The sequence below is a fragment of the Vitis riparia genome, chromosome 1, assembly GCF_004353265.1.
Source record: "Vitis riparia cultivar Riparia Gloire de Montpellier isolate 1030 chromosome 1, EGFV_Vit.rip_1.0, whole genome shotgun sequence".
Classification (NCBI taxonomy): Eukaryota; Viridiplantae; Streptophyta; class Magnoliopsida; order Vitales; family Vitaceae; genus Vitis; species Vitis riparia.
This window is the reverse complement of record NC_048431.1, coordinates 16847578-16863722: the sequence shown is the minus strand read 5'-3', so window position 1 is coordinate 16863722 and position 16145 is coordinate 16847578. Positions and strand designations below refer to the sequence as shown.

At 32.6% G+C, this 16145-nt stretch overlaps 1 protein-coding gene across 3 annotated transcripts; it reads left to right on the top strand.

The window, feature by feature from the left end:
- The first annotated feature begins 10294 nt into the window (after positions 1-10294).
- LOC117922411 lies at positions 10295-16145 on the top strand. Of its 3 annotated transcripts, XM_034840562.1 has the most exons (8): positions 10295-10601; positions 10728-10906; positions 11599-11679; positions 12203-12380; positions 12955-13063; positions 13659-14461; positions 15313-15725; positions 15814-16145. In XM_034840562.1, exons 5-8 carry the CDS (start codon positions 13054-13056, stop codon positions 15920-15922), a joined length of 1335 nt encoding a protein of 444 aa, XP_034696453.1. In that variant the 5' UTR covers positions 10295-10601; positions 10728-10906; positions 11599-11679; positions 12203-12380; positions 12955-13053; the 3' UTR covers positions 15923-16145. The 3 variants fall into 3 exon arrangements, with proteins under 3 accessions (XP_034696453.1, XP_034696442.1, XP_034696447.1); XM_034840551.1 differs by lacking the exon at positions 12203-12380; XM_034840556.1 differs by lacking the exons at positions 10295-10601; positions 10728-10906; positions 12203-12380 and adding an exon at positions 11087-11322.

Here is a 16145-nt window from a genome sequence, read left to right as displayed (position 1 = left end):
TATTTGCTTGATTTATTCTGCATATTTATTTAGTCTGCTTATTTGATATGAATTGATATCTTTTATTCCTTATCCTCCTGGTATATATAATATAGATTATGATCGTATAAAAGAACTTAATAATAGGTTGTATGCTCAACGTAAAGAATTTAAGGAACTTGTGATAAATGGCATAATTTAAGAACTACTGCAAAAGATTTAACCACTGATATAAAAAACCTAACCTCCCTTAAATATTTAAACAAATACGAAGTAGCTATACAAGAAGCTTTTGACTAACTTTTTGCTACAGAAACTATAATTTAAAAAATTATAAAATATTATATTGATAATTTATATGCTAGTTCATCCCATTAGGAAATATTAAAAACTAATGAATCCTCATCTACAAACCCAAGTGATAAAATAGTTAAAAATTTTAGTAGAAACACAATTAAAAATAACAAACTAGAAAATAATTCAAATAATTTTCATTTCCCTACTTTACTTTTTTACCCCTTTTATCCCCCAAGGATAAGAAAAATACACAAAATAATATAAATTCTAAATGAAAGCAAAAATTTAACAAAAAATTCTTACTTTCTTATTGCTAATAAATTTACAAGACTAAAGATATAGATGATTGCTCCACTTGATACTTAAAAAAAAAAAAAAATCGGATTATTTAGAAAATTTTGGGTATAAAATCAGGTTTTAAAACTAGAGTCTTTAGTCTTAACTCTTGACCTATGACCCATTTTTGCCGAAAAAATTGGCGTGTTAGAGAGACTATGTCTGGTCATAACCGTATTACCTTGACACGAAGTGATGTTTTAAATTTTTTATTTTTATTACCTAAATTTTTTAGTATCTTATTTCAAAAACTTAACTTTTATGCATTAAATGGTTTCATACTATAATTTGAGAGCTTTATGTTAAAAATATATTAAAATAATAAGTGTTTGAAATGTTTATATTAAAATAATAAGTATTTGGAAAATGTTTACATTAAAATAAAGAGGATAATAAATGCATTCACACTCTAATTGAATTTTAAACTTTCATTTTGAACAGAGATTTCAAAACCCATGCCATTACCTTGACTGTGTCAATAACAAACTATTGTTGAAACTGATACTGATAGGAAAAGTTGGTATTAGAGCTTCTCTGTGTATTGCAATATATTAATTAGGAAAGGAGACTGTTGATTCAAATTAATTTTAAGAGTACCGAACTATCTTACCCCATTAAAAGTCTGATAATATTTGCTTGATTTATTCTGCATATTTATTTAGTCTGCTTATTTGATATGAATTGATGTCTTTTATTTCTTATCCTCCTGGTATATATAATATAGATTATTTATTAGGACAAGAGTGGGAATTACCTCAAATAAATAAACCAGTAATAAAATATTCAACATCTAGTAGTTTATATCAAAGCCAAGATGGAAGTGCAAGTATAACCTTTGGGAATTATAAAACTGTAAATATAGAGGTAGAGTCAGATAGTGAGAAGGAAACTGTAAATGTTATACAAGAAGATATTTTACTAAACATTGAGACAGTAGAAAACCTATACAAAAACTCAGAGTTAGTTAATATAATGTTAGAAGAATTCAGTAATCCAACATTACTAGACGAACAGGTAGATCAAGAAAACTTTGTTGATATAATGTGCAAAAACTATACAGATGAGCAAATAATAGAACAACTCTATAAAACCAATTTAATAAAAAAACTTATAGATATAGAAACAATAAATCAATTTACTATTCAACCAAAAGTTAAAGAAAACATAGAAATAGTCTCAAATGAGTCAGTAAATAAAATAAATGAAGAAAAAGAATTTGTAAGTGTAAAAAATGAAATAGTAAGGTATAATAAGTAATACAGTAAGCCAAAAGGACCTCAATGGAAAACTAAAACAGAACCTTCTAGTTCTTTACAACCAATATATGAATATGGAACAATATTAGATATAGATAATACACAAGATCTCAGGAAAACCATAGAAAATTGGGAACAATCCTTAAATTCAGCAAGTGTAGTAGTATCCTTTGAAAACCAATAAGAAATTTATGAATTTTATAACAATACCCTTAAAAGAACCGTATTACAATTCTTCATAAACATGGAACAAGAAAACAATAGTTATTTTCAAGAAATTAGAAATAATTTTAGCATATTTGTATTTATAAATTTAGTAAAATTATATTTTTAGGAACAACTCAAGAAGATGTAAAAGAACCTGCAATATATCTCCATAAGTTAGAATAATTGAAGTTATGTAGCCTTTCGTATATAAGGGAATATGAACAAAAATTTAGGAAATATGCAATCATTGTCAGAGTATATAGAACCCCTGAATATTTAAATAAATACATATTAAAAATACAAGGACCTGTAGGACTTAGACTATGGAATGAATTTACAACATCCAAATATAAAAACTCTCCTTATATAGGTGCTAGAATAGAATTTGTAAAAAATTGGTGAGAAAAAGAATGTGTAAATAAAGAAACAAGACATAAATCAATAACCTTGTAGAAAATTACATATAGGAGAAAATTTAGACATAGGATGTAGAGAATATAAGTTTAGAAAACCCAAGAAACATAATAATTTTTTAAGAATAAAGTCAAGAACCTTTTATAAAAAATGACCATATCAAACGAGATATAAAAAACCTGGAAAGTTTTAGATAAAAAGAAAAAGAACTATAGAAAGAAAAAGGCAGTGTAAATGTTATTTGTTTGGTTAAGAAGGCCATATAAGACTTGAATGTCTTGAGCTTAAAAAACCATTAAACGAACGAAGTAGAAACACCCAAGTTAAAATAAACCTAATAAATGAGTATCACGTAGATAGTGAAGAAGAACACTCAATAGTGAACTAGATTTTGAACGTGAAAACTCAAGTTTATATAGTATAGATGATAGTGAAACTGAAAAAGAAATTTTTTTTATGATCATTGAAAAAGAAGAAAATCAACCTAAGAAAACCCCTTTAAATTTAGAAAGCCTTATACAACCTTTAGAAAGTAAAATAAAACCTTATAATATATCTATTAGGTAGGATGTTTCTTTTGATGCCATGTTGGGATCTGTCTTCTGTATTTTTTATGATGTATCTACTATTTCATCTACAAATATGAGTTATTTTGAGTATTTTTCTATGTTTTTTATTCTCTTTTTAACTTGTCCAACAACTTCAGATGTTTTTTTTTATATATATATAGATGATGAGTCTTAATCACCTAATTCAGATTCAAATACCCCTTCTAGTCATTCATATCACGAAGATGAGCCCGTTGATGAAGATTTTGAGACTATTGATTTTGGTATTGAGGATCAGCCTCGAGAGCTTTAGGTTGGTACTTCATTGTCTGTAGATAAGAGAGCTGGATTTATTTAGTTGCTCAAAGCCTATTTAGATGTGTTTGCATGGTTATATGAGGATATGCCAACGTTGGATCCTTCCATTGTACAACACCGCCTACATTTGCTTTTCCATGCTAAAGTTAAGTAGAGATTGAGGAGACTACACCCTCAATGGAGCTTATAGCTAAAAGAGGAGATTCAGAAGCAACTCAATATCAGATTCTTATTAGTGGTTGAGTATCCTAAGTGGTTGGCCAATGTCATCCATGTTCCTAAAAAAAGACAATAGAGTTAGATTTTGTGTGACATTTGAGACCTTAATAAGACCAATCTTAAGGATGACTTTCATCTTCCTCACATTGACATGCTAGTTAATAGTACTGCGAGTCATTCAATGTTATCTTTCATGGATGGTTTTTCTGGCTATAATAAGATCCTGATGGCTCTAGAGGATATGAAGAAGACCTCTTTTATTATTAAGTGAGGACTTTACTGCTGTAAAGTGATGCCATTTGGGTTGAAGAATGTAGGAGCCATCTACCAGCAAGCTACAACCACATTGTTCCATGACATGATGCATTGGGATGTCGAGGTGTATGTTTATGACATGATAGTGAAGTCCCGAGATAGAAGAGATCATCTAGCTACTTTAGGGTGCTTCTTTGAGATGATCAGGAGATACAAATTAAGATTGAATCCTAAGAAGTGCACATTCGGTGAGACTTTTGGAAAGCTATTAGGTTACATAGTTAGCAAGAGAGGTATAGAGTGTTGGGATTGAGCCCCTAAAAGTAAGACATAATGTAACAAAGTTAGACTTAACCATCCTCTTACTATCTTTTTGGTATATTGACATTGATTTGAGCATTTAGTCTATGTTTCTTACATTGTACAAGACTTGGGTATATTAGGAGTTGCATAGAAGATACAAGTCATGGGTTTCTTGTAAGTAGATAAGTTATCCATAGTTGGTTCATGGATTTGGGTCATCCAATATAGATTGTGGTGCACCACCTCCTAATTGGAGGGATGACTTATTTAAGTCGTTGAGACAGGTTTCCTATGGTGAGTGCACTAGTGTATGTAATACGCACTAGATAGAACCTACGGTGAATCATGATGCAAGACTATCAATTGTCATGATTCTCCAAGCTAGTATATTACATGGACTCTCAACCTTAAGAGGATATTGAGTTTGTGTCAAAATCAATAGGAGACTTTAACTTTTGGGTAAGACCCTAAAATAGTCATATATTGATTGGGTCACTGTTGATGGAGGTTGGTGGTAATAGGTATTCTCCATATAGGCACCATGATATCTTATGAGATTGAGATAGTGTGTCTCATTGTGTGATCCAAAGGACATGTGATCATGAAATTTGTGGTCATGATAATTCATTAGTGAAATTTGACATATGCTCCTTGGAGTTAGCGTATGTCAATTGATCACATAATAAGTGAGATTTGTAACTCAAGGATTTGAGAGGTAATCTTAATAGGTGATAACACTACCTTGTTAGATTATGGATACCAATTCATGGGGAGTTTGTATGCAATGGATACAAACACTTAGTGTCTCGTTATTATTTATATAGGATATTGGAGTTTAGTTGATTCTTTATAGTAGGATGTTGAATCGACTTCGAAATTAGATTCTAAGGGAGAGTCAACACTCCTATGGGTCCTAGTGGTCCCCGCTCTAAGCTCATATACCTTTTCGACATAGATTATGAGGGTCGGATTGACTCTAGGTTCACTTTTGTGCATAAGGATGTTTTGGTAATTATGCAAGGTTGCACAAGGGTATGTAAACAAGGTTTCTGGATTGGGTTAATTGATTAATTAGTAGGCCCTATTAGGTTAAGCAATCAATTAAGACCCATTTTGGGCTAGATTAAGTGATCCAAGCCCATATGGGTTCAAGTCACTTTAGCCTAATTAGGATCCCAATAAATGCCCCCTAGGGGTTACGGTTGCCACAACTTTTGTCTTTCACTATCTAGAGAGAAAGAGAATCATAGTCTCCACCCCCTTTCCTCTCCATCAGAAGTATGCCAAGAACAAGGTTGAGTTATCAAGTAGAAGATTGTGGGTTTACGAGACTTCCAACAACTTCAAGATCATTTTCAACACTTGGAATTTAAGGTTTGGGAACATCCAAACCTAAAGGTTAGTACTTTAACCCTAAAAGATTAATTTTTTAAAATTAGCATTACTTTCGTTGCTTAGATCTAAGATCCCAATATAGAGGTGGATCCTAACAAGATCTAAGCTATTTTAGACATGTTTGCTCTGAGAACTAAGAAAGAGATCCAAGGCTTTTTAGGCAAATTGCAGTACATTAACATATTTATTGCCAAATTGACCAATATTTGTGAGCCCATTTTCCAACTTTTGAGGAAGAGTCAACCTACAGTTTGGGATGTAGATTGCTAACAAACTTTTGAGATGATTAAGGACTATTTGCTTTCTCCTCCAGTCTTAGTACTTCTTACACTAGGAAATCCCTTGCTCTTATATTTATTAGCTTCATACATTATAAAAATTATACTTTTATAAATAAAATTATAAAAAATCATTATTTTCCTAATAAAATAAAGTACAAATCATTTTTTTAAATTAAAATTTTGTAATAAATTCTTTTGATAAAATAAGTGTAAATAGCTTTCTTGAAAATAAAAATTGAATGCAAATTAATTTGAATCAAATCACTTATTGAATATGAATTGAAACTTTTTTTTTTTGTAAATAAGTGAATTGAAATCGTTAATTTGAAATTGTTTTTACTAAATTCCTTTGGAATCTCATGAGAAAGTAATTTTTTTTAAATATATTTTTTTATAATCAATTTGCATAATTCTCTTGTCATTAATCTTGAGAAAACAAAGGCAATGTTTAGTTAAGAAAAACACCCAAAAGGGGGGGGGAGGGGGGTTGAATTGGGTTTTTTTTAAATCTTTTCAATCACAACAAAATTAAACAAAAGATAAGCAAAGTAAAGAGATAGAGTTGAGAGAATTCAAACTCGGGTTTATAGTGGTTCGACACTTCCTTGCCTATGTCCACTCTCCTTAACCTCCTAACCGAGTGAGGGTTCCACTAACTTGAAGGTTCAACCAAGCTTCCAATCTTCTTACACTTGGATTCCGGCTCCAATGGGCTTTTACACAACCTCTTCAAGATTCAACCCTCTTGAAGGCTTTAACACTCGGATTGTTACAAGATATAATCACTCAACCTAGCTTAAAGATGGCTCAAATACAAGACAAGGCTAGGATGACAAACAAGAGTACACTAAAGGATATGCAAGTGGTGATTTAATGCACAATGAAGGAAATGAGAGCTTTTTTATCAAGAACAGGTAGGTAGGCTTTGAATGCAATTGTTCTCTTATCAATAAATGAAGTGGAGCTCTTAATTTATAGGTTTCTAAGCTCGGGAGTCAAAATCAGCAAAAGGCAACCTCGTCCGGTTGAGTTAGGGGTCGACCGGTTCACTAGTCGTTGGAGCATTTAATGCATGACAAGTTACCGTTGCCTCAACCGGACCTCAACCAGAACTCGACTGGTAAAGGAATCACCTCGACCGGGAAGAGAAGGCTACTAGGAGAGAGAGAAGGTTTTTGACCTTTCTCGATCGGTCCTCGACCGGACGACCACAACCGGTCGACTGGTTCCTCAACTGGTTGACCGGTTGGCCATAGCCTCGACCGGTTGAGCCTTTTTGGCCTTGCAAAACCTATTTTTTTATTCCTTTCTTTTCTAACACTTAGGCAAGGTCTTTAGGTAAATTATTAAGCCAATTTTGAAACATTTTGTCTAAGGTAAATTAGTTAAAAACTCGGGTTTTAATGAAGTCGATGTTTTAAAGAATAAACCGAGTTTTCTAATATGCATGAAAACGTATGAAAATCCTAAGTGCACTCATGCATTCATCTTATATTAGTTTCCTATGATCTCAAGTCTTTCAAGCGTCTCGATCTTATATCCATTTGGTCCTTTGATGAATTTTCGAGTTTATACCTGAGATTCTTAAACATTAAACCAATTAGTTACTTAACCATGGTTTGTTATCATCAAAACCCGATTAGGAGAACCCTTGGGCTAACAAATCTTATACATTCTTTCTTATTTGCTTTTATCACTAATTTCCTATATATTGATTTGTATCCTTAATTGTGGTACCCATGATCAATTAATTATTTTTCATAGTTCTCTAAATTAATTTAGTAGAGACTATAGGTATATGAGCTTAAAAATGTGCTACAACTTATCACTATACCTTTAAAATAGGTTACCTAATCCTCGAATTTCAATTCAATTTTTACAAACATGTCTTTTCCTAAAAAATAAGGAGTCACATTAGATTTTTATTTCTTATTTTGTTTTTCCTTCTAAAAATAAACTAAAATAAGTGGCGACTCCAATTTTTTCGAAAATTAATTGTTTACAAATAAAAACTAGTTTCGTCGTCAAGTAGGAATGCATGTAGTTCACAATAGATTAAAAAAATAAAACTTGTGAAAATAAATTAGAAAGCAAAGTTTTCTTTTCAAAATGATTCCAAATGATTCTAAACTATTTTCTTTAAAATTATTTTGATGAGAATCCTTATAGAATAAAAGTTTCTCTTTTCGATAAAGTGCTCTCTAGTTTTTATTTTTCAAGTTTTTGAAAATTTTCTTATTATACTAATCCCAAATTTAAAGAGTAAATAATTTTTGGAAATTTTCAAATGGATAATTTATCATTAAAGGAATTACAAAAAGTTTTAATTTTAGTAATTTTAATGAAATAAATTATTATGAAAATTAGATTTCAGATTTAAAAATATTTAATAAATTGGAAAGGTGTAGGAAAAAGGAAAATAATATTAAGAAGAATTTTGAATATGAGAGCTAAAGTTCATTTCTAAATTTATTCTTAAAGATTTAAAACTATTTTTCTTTAATTTATTTTTGAATTTTTTTTTTAGAATTAAATCTTTCCTAATTGGATAAGGTGCTCTCAGGTTTTCAAAATTTTATAAATTGGAGGTTTCCTTATTACACTAGAGTTTCAAATTTTGATAATAAATATTTTATGAAAATTTTCATTAGAAATAATTTATCATTAAATGTTATTTACCAAAAGATACTAAGGTAGTGTTTGTTTTTTTGGCTTTTTACCGAAAGCAATTTAGTTTTAGAATTTAGGTTGTTTGTTTTTCTAATTTTTCATGACTTATTATAAACTTTTTACTAAATAGAAAAAGTCAAAATATATAGCTTTTTCTAAATAGAAAAAATAACATATTGGTTTTTTTTACTTTTTAATATTTAATAGAAATAAAATACTACAAAAACAAACAACTTAATATTTAACACTATTAAGCATTAAGGTTCTATTTAGAATTAAGTAAAAAAACAAACACCACCTAGTAATTTGATATGGAAATAAATATTTTGAAAATATTTCCTAGATAAAACATTTATTAATTGGAATTGTCTAAAGAAGATAATTTTTGTAAAAATGAATTTTAAAATTTGAGAATGGACATTTTATTAAAAGTTGAATAAAATACAGTTATGGAAATTTTAAATTTTTTCATAAGGACATTCTCCTATTACACAAGATTTTTAATTAATAAATATTTTTTGAAATTATCAAAGAAATAATTTATTCATTAAGATAATTACTGAAGTTTTTTTTTTTTTAATCTATTATTTAATTCAAAAGATTAATTTGGAGGGTCCATCTTAATTTTAGGTACATTACCATCCTGAAGATAAGGTGATACAAGGAATCAAGAGATATGAACCATTCTTTATGGATAAGACTATATATGTTTGTAATGGGAGTAACCACTCTTAAACATAAAACTTATAACATGACTTAGACATAAAATGGTAGAATCACCTACACTGCTCCCAATTCCATGAGTTAAGGATTAAATTAAAAAAAATATGTTAATCATTATCTTATGATAACCTTTTAAGGTTTGAAATAGGTTAATTAATTAGAGAGGGTCTCTACTCTAGTAGTAATAAAAATCATGATATGCCTGAAGCTTAAATTTACGCACCTCATGTCTCTAGCTATGATCATGGGCTGATTTATTCAATTTCATTTGTTGTGGTCCAAGATTGGTATCTCTAATAAGAGATCCACCATTTTGTGGGGGCATATTATGAATGAATACTCATCCACCATTCAATCTTGTGAGCCAATAACATGCTAACACTTCATTCTCTCCAACTATATGAATCATTCCATACAATGCCATTGCTATCTTGATTTGTGGCTAAAAATATGTTACACACTCGTAATTACACATGCGAGTGAAAAATGTAGGAAACTTTCCTCCATTCTTCTATTTGTATTTGCACATGCACACACCAATTACAAGATGTGTGCATTAGGATCATCCAACCCTGCATTGATAAGCCTCTATCAAAGCAAAAAGATATGTTCATGAACGCTACCTTAATAGATCAGACTTAAACATCAAGAGCAAATTATTGTAAAAAAAAAAAATAGTTCTTTCTACTTGCATGCTACATGCCCACGTGGCCATGCTCGGGGCTTTGTCAGGACAAAGACATGGCAACAAATATACAAAACACTAACAAAGACATTCCCAAGTGGAAAATTGATTCCTACTATGTAGTTTTACATTAATGGAAAAATGTCAATAGGTTGGATGCATACTGTCATTTTGGATTCCATTTTGAAGTCGTTCTATTTATGAACAGTGAAAAGTCATTTTAATATTAATAATATTTCTTCTTTACAATAAATTACAAAAAAAAAAAAAAAAAAAGAGAGAGAGAGAGAGAAAAAGGGGGATAACACAAGTTCAAACAATGTTTTGTTTTTTGGGCCAGGATCCGGTTCTTTCTCCACACAATATTCACTACCAAGTACAAATGGAATACTCGAATCGCGTTTGGTGGGGGATTACTGCAAGCTCCCTCTGTGTCATGGGTAACACAAAATAGTACGCTAGTCCAAGCTTCACCTTAACATCCAAGCCTTCGTCATCATCATTCCTAATTGCACGTGTCAACCAATCAAACCTAAGATCATTCAAATCAAGAGCGTTTCACGCTTGTTCTAACTTCTAAGGACTTGAGATCTGGTGCGCCCAACTAAATTACAACGTGGAAAGCGGCAATCTCGAGCACTTGGAGAATCATTCAGTTCGGAAACATGAAGTGAAGAGGACGAGAGTACAGAAGAGAGAGAGGGCAGATCAGCAGGTAAAGTGTTAACATTTCCTGGTGGAATTGCTGTTTCTTTTACCGGCGAAGAGAACAGACAGCGGTTGACTTTTTTTTTTTTTTTTTTTTAATCTTTTCTTTTCTTTTCTTTTGACCAAGCGTCAGATGAGAGATGGAGATTCTCCGGTATCATCACCCACAGACGTTTCATTTGTTATTGGTTATGAAGGACGAATGAGAATGCTACAGCTCACTGAAACATATGAATTTGCCGAAATATTTAGTGGAGATCACTTCCCGGGAAAGAGAAAGAAAGCGGGGAAAATTGAAAGGAAAGTTTACAGGTAAGGAAGGAGACGTAGTGAGGTGTAAAAGGAAAAACAAGGTTGTTATTATTATTATTATTATTTTTGAAATATGGCTATTTATTTATTTATTTGTTTGTGTTGGGGTGTATTGGGGTTGATATTAATTGTGGGTCTTAAATGGGTGATTCTGAAGGAGAGCCGTTCCTCTCTGAGAAATTAATTACAATAGAGAGAGGGGAGGTGGTGGTGGGTGCGTAGCTGCAGTTGACCTTTTAAGCGCTCTCCAATTAATTCTTCTCTCTCTACTTTCTCTGCCTCTCCACGCTCCGCCTCTGCTTTCATTTCATCGTCTTTTCACTTCACTTCAACTCCCTAAGTTTTCTCCTCTCTGCTCCTTCCGAAGCTAACCCTCCTTCTCTTTCATCTCTCTGACTCTCTGTGTATCCATTCATGTATGTATTTGATTTCCCTTTTCCTACTTTGTAGAAGAACTCTGATTGTTGATCTGGGATTATGGGTTGTTTTCCGATTTTTTTTTCCCTTTTCTTTTTGTTTTTGAAGATTTTGGGTTTGTGATTTACATTTTTCCTCGCAAACAGTCGCAAGTTTTATTTATCGAAATTGCAATATTATTAAGAAAATCTTGATTTTGTGATTTGTTCTTCCTCACAAGATTACCTTTTGGCTTTTAGTAATTGTTTGTTTTTATGTTTGATTATTTTCCACAGTTGAAATGCGGGTGGATTGTCCTGTCTGAGCTCAGAAGCTATAGAGAGAAAGGGCTTATTTCTTTTCGACCGATCATAAAGGTATTTTGCTGTTCCTTTTAATATATAACATTTTTCTTCTGTTGGATCCGATATTTTTATTAGTTCTTTTAGATTTTTTTAAGTGTTGGGTTCTAATTCAGAGTCATCAGATTTGCTTATTTTCTGTTTCAGTCGATTTTCTCCTGAGACCCATTTGAGGGTTTTCTAACCAGATGGCTAGAATCCTGGTTTTTAATATTTAATGGGGTAGATCTGATCAGAGGTAGCAGACAAAAGGTGGTGGGATTGTTGAAAAAGGAGGGCCGTGTAGGTTTTGGATTTTATAAAAAGATGTGTCATAGTTCAGCTGTTGAAGGTGTATGGAAGCTTTCAAAAAGTGAAAACTTTTCTCGTCTTTTTTTCCTTTATTTATTTTTTATTTATTATTATTTTTTTTAATTTTTTTTTCCTCATGGACAATTTTATGGCTGCACTCTGATTAGACCTTAGTTTGCTAGTTTATAAGGAATTGGATTAATTTGAATGGTCCAAGTCACAGATATGAGGAATTGCTGGAATGCAGGAAAGAATTCCCAAATCCCTTCAGCTCTTTCAAGTATGGCCCTCAGTTGCATGGTGATACCCCTCTAAACACAATCCCTGTTGGATGCTTGTCGCTCTACCTTTAGGAGCCTTGTAGAAAAAGTCAAAAAAGCGGAAAGAAAATGGGAGCTCATGAAGGGAATTGAATATATTTGATGGTTTGCCCTCAAATTTTCTAGTATACTTGTATTCCATTATTCTCTCTTTGATGCACAAACCTTGTACCCTCTAACAGGAATCTGGTTTAGGCGTGTGTCACTTACCTTTGTAGGGAACCTTGTAGTAGAATTGCCTCAGAAGAGGTCAAAAACAGGAAAGAAAGTGGGAGCTTATGTGGGGCATTGAATATGTTTGTCGCTTATCCCTTGGATTTTCTAGGCCTTGCTTTTCTGTTCTCCTTTTCATTATATTCAGTTTATTATCCCCTTTTAATTATGTTGTTCCTTGAAGTTTATGACTGAAAACTTGAAATTTGCCATTGGTGCAATTGGGGTGATGATTTGTGAAGCTTCCATTGAAATTCTCTCTATATTTCCTTACGGTTCCGTTTACCTAATTGAAATCTGCTTATTCATTGTTGGGCTTAGCCACTTACTATACTTATTTTGTCATCTTATTTGAAAACAGCTGAGCAAGTCTACTTATTTTGTCATCAAATATGAAAATAGCTGAGCAAGTGTGGGTAATTGCAATTTATTATCATCTTGATGTGTTGTTCATTTTGTCCTCCAGTGCCCATGAGTAGATCAATCTATACGACTAGTAAATGCTTTTACAATCACTGGTAGCAGCTGCCAAGATCTCTCCTGCCTTTCCAGACCTCTGTGAACCATGAAACTTGGTAATTATGATATTTATTTTGAAATTCATCTGCTTTTAGAATCTTGATTTAGTACATCTTCGTAATTATGCACTGGATATTTTTAATCTTTTGGCCTATAGATCAAGGGTTTAGAAATTATTGCTGCAAGACGTGTTTATTCAATTGTTATATTTAATTAATTATCTTTTGGTCCTTTTTTCTCTGAACAATCAGTCCACTGTTGAGAATCTAATTCTCAATGCCGGATTTTTTTACTCCATTTGTCAAAGGTCAAAAAAATATGATCCTCAACATGATTTGTTAAGTTATTTGGATTTACCAGGTTGTGAATATTCTTGTAGTCTCACTTTTCTATGTATGTATATGTTTATGTATTTGTATTTTCAAATGAGCCTTTCAAATATGTTGGAGCATTTTAGGTTTTTGCAAAATTAGGGGCATTTGCTTTGTGTCTTGTAGGAGAGCTCATTCAGACAATTATAGGGTTCATCCTTCCAACTTCTATTTGATTGATACTATTTATGTTACACTGCAATGTAAAAGAATTTAATAGATGATTCTTTTGTCAAATTTCAAAGGTTAGAACTCACTGAAAATTTCTATGGTATTCCAGATAGTGAACCTGTATTTTTCCATTCAACTTTGGTGCACAAGTCTGATTCTAAACCTTTTGAATACAATGATTATGCTCTGGATACTGCTGTACCAAAGTCAGGCAATGAGATGGTTAAGGAAAATCAGAAAGTGATCTCATGTGATTTAAAGGGTCATGAGAGAGATGCAGATCCGTTGGATGGTGAAGATGGATTCTGGAACACATCAGAGCTTGATTGTTCTATAAATGTGGATGATATAGTAAATGCTTGTGGTAATGAAGTCAGAAATTCTGTTGCAACATGTGCTGTTTCTTCTGAAAAGTTAGAATCCTTTGAAAAGGATGGAGATATGTGCACAGATAAAAGTGTTACCAAACATGAACTGCCAGTTTGTTGCGAAGAGAGTACTTATCATGTTGTTAAGGACATCTGCATTGATGAGGGAATGCTTTCCCCAGAAAAAATTTTGGTTGAAAATGGTAAGGAGAAGCATGAGGGTTTTTGCACCTTCCTGCCACCTGGTACAGATAAAAATGTCGATCCAACCAAAGAGACAGCTGATAAAGAATTGCCCCTTCCAGATGGACAAAAAGCTTCAGCAGAAAATGATTGCGGCAAGGATGATAACAATTTATGTAGTCACAAGGATTTGATGCAGGAAGAAGAAAATTATGATGCTAGAGACAAAATTATCAGTGATACTTCTGAAGAGAAGATTGTGCCTGAAGATATTTTTTTGATTCCAGAGTCGAGCAAAGAAAATTCCATGCCTGAGTCCTCAGAGTTTAATGGCATGGAAATAGAACACCAGTGTATCCAGGTACATATATCTTAGCCAAAATATGTTTTAGAAGTAACATGGATTCAATTTTAAATGATATGAAATGTTCCCCTGGACAGCTCTCACAATGTTTGCTATGGTTGTTTGTATTATTATTTTATTTGTTCCCCTTCATTTTGAGATAGTAGTAATATCCTTCTTTCAAGGCGTTCTTGGATCCACTTTAAATCAGAAGAAATTATCCCTTCTGACTACTTGGACCATGCTATATAATTTCCTTTTAGGAGTTTCCTTGACACAACTGCCCCTTGTAAGAACCCAATAATCGTAGGTTTAAGAAAGTGAATAAATTATTCCATTAGTTTCAAAATTGTATTCACCTAGTGTGTGAACCAGTTGCATTCACCATCCATAAGGATGTGATAAGTTAGATTGCTATGTTATTCTGGTTTCCTACTCTGAGAATCCAGAAGTGTGCTTTTTCTTCTGTTATCTTGCTAGAGGAGTGTTCAAATGTATTTATGGAATGAAACAAATGTGACCATGGGTCTAGCTTATTGCTGAGCTGCAGGAAATTCACTTGGAATTTATTTGATTGTTTTGAATGATAATACACTTCTGCTGTTTGTGGGGTATGGTTTTTCTTCCAAGTACATGTATTTGCCACCTGTTGATTTCCCTGGTTACAATAGTTATATTTCAGTCAATATCTACCGGTTCCTTTATTTTTCTATGTTATTGGTTGCTTTAGTCTTCCATCTCATTTATAATATGACTTAGATGTAATGGTTTTGGTACAGAATCCAAGTGGAGAAGCTTTCCATCTTATTGGTTGCTTTAGTCTTCCATCTCATTTTGAATATGACGTAGATGTAATGGTTTTGGTACAGAATCCAAGTGGAGAAGCAGTCTTGGAGAACCCTGCTCTGGTTTCCGAAGCCGATGAATCAGATAATAACAGTTTACCGAATGAGTTATCTTACAACAGCAAGTTGGAGAGTGGAACCATCACATTTGATTTTGGGTCTTCTACTACATCAATGGATAGCGGGAGAGAGGTGAGCCCTCAAAATGATGGCTGTGAACCTCCTCTGGAGTCTCAAAACCTGTACAAGCTTGAAGATGGTTCTGAATCTCTGCCATTTTCCGGCCAAATTCAAAGAGGGCTCGGGGAGTCAAGTTTCTCTGCAGCAGGTCCTTCATCAGCTTTGATCAGTTACTCTGGGCAGATAGCACATTCTGGTAACATCTCTCTGCGATCAGACAGCAGCACCACCAGCACCCGTTCCTTTGCCTTCCCCGTGTAAATCCCTGGCAAGCTATCTATTTTTATTCTTGATATATCAAAAACCCAAAGCTCACAGTTGCACACTGCTTTTCTATGTGTACAGATTACAGACGGAGTGGAATAGCAGTCCAGTAAGAATGGCGAAAGCAGAGCGGCGACACTTGCGGAAGCACAGAAGTTGGAGGCGGGGCATTCTTTGCTGTAGATTCTGAATGCTTCTGACATTATATAAATAGGTCTTTTTTTAAGTTAAATATACACATGATACAAAAGTTTACTTTTATGGTCCATCTAGCAACATAGATATAATACCATCACTCTATCTGGTGTGCGTGTAATGTGCAGTATGTCTACAGTTTGATGCATTTGGGTCACATCCAAATTCAGTAACCATTTTTTATTTTTATTCACTATTTTATTTGCCCAGTTTTTCAA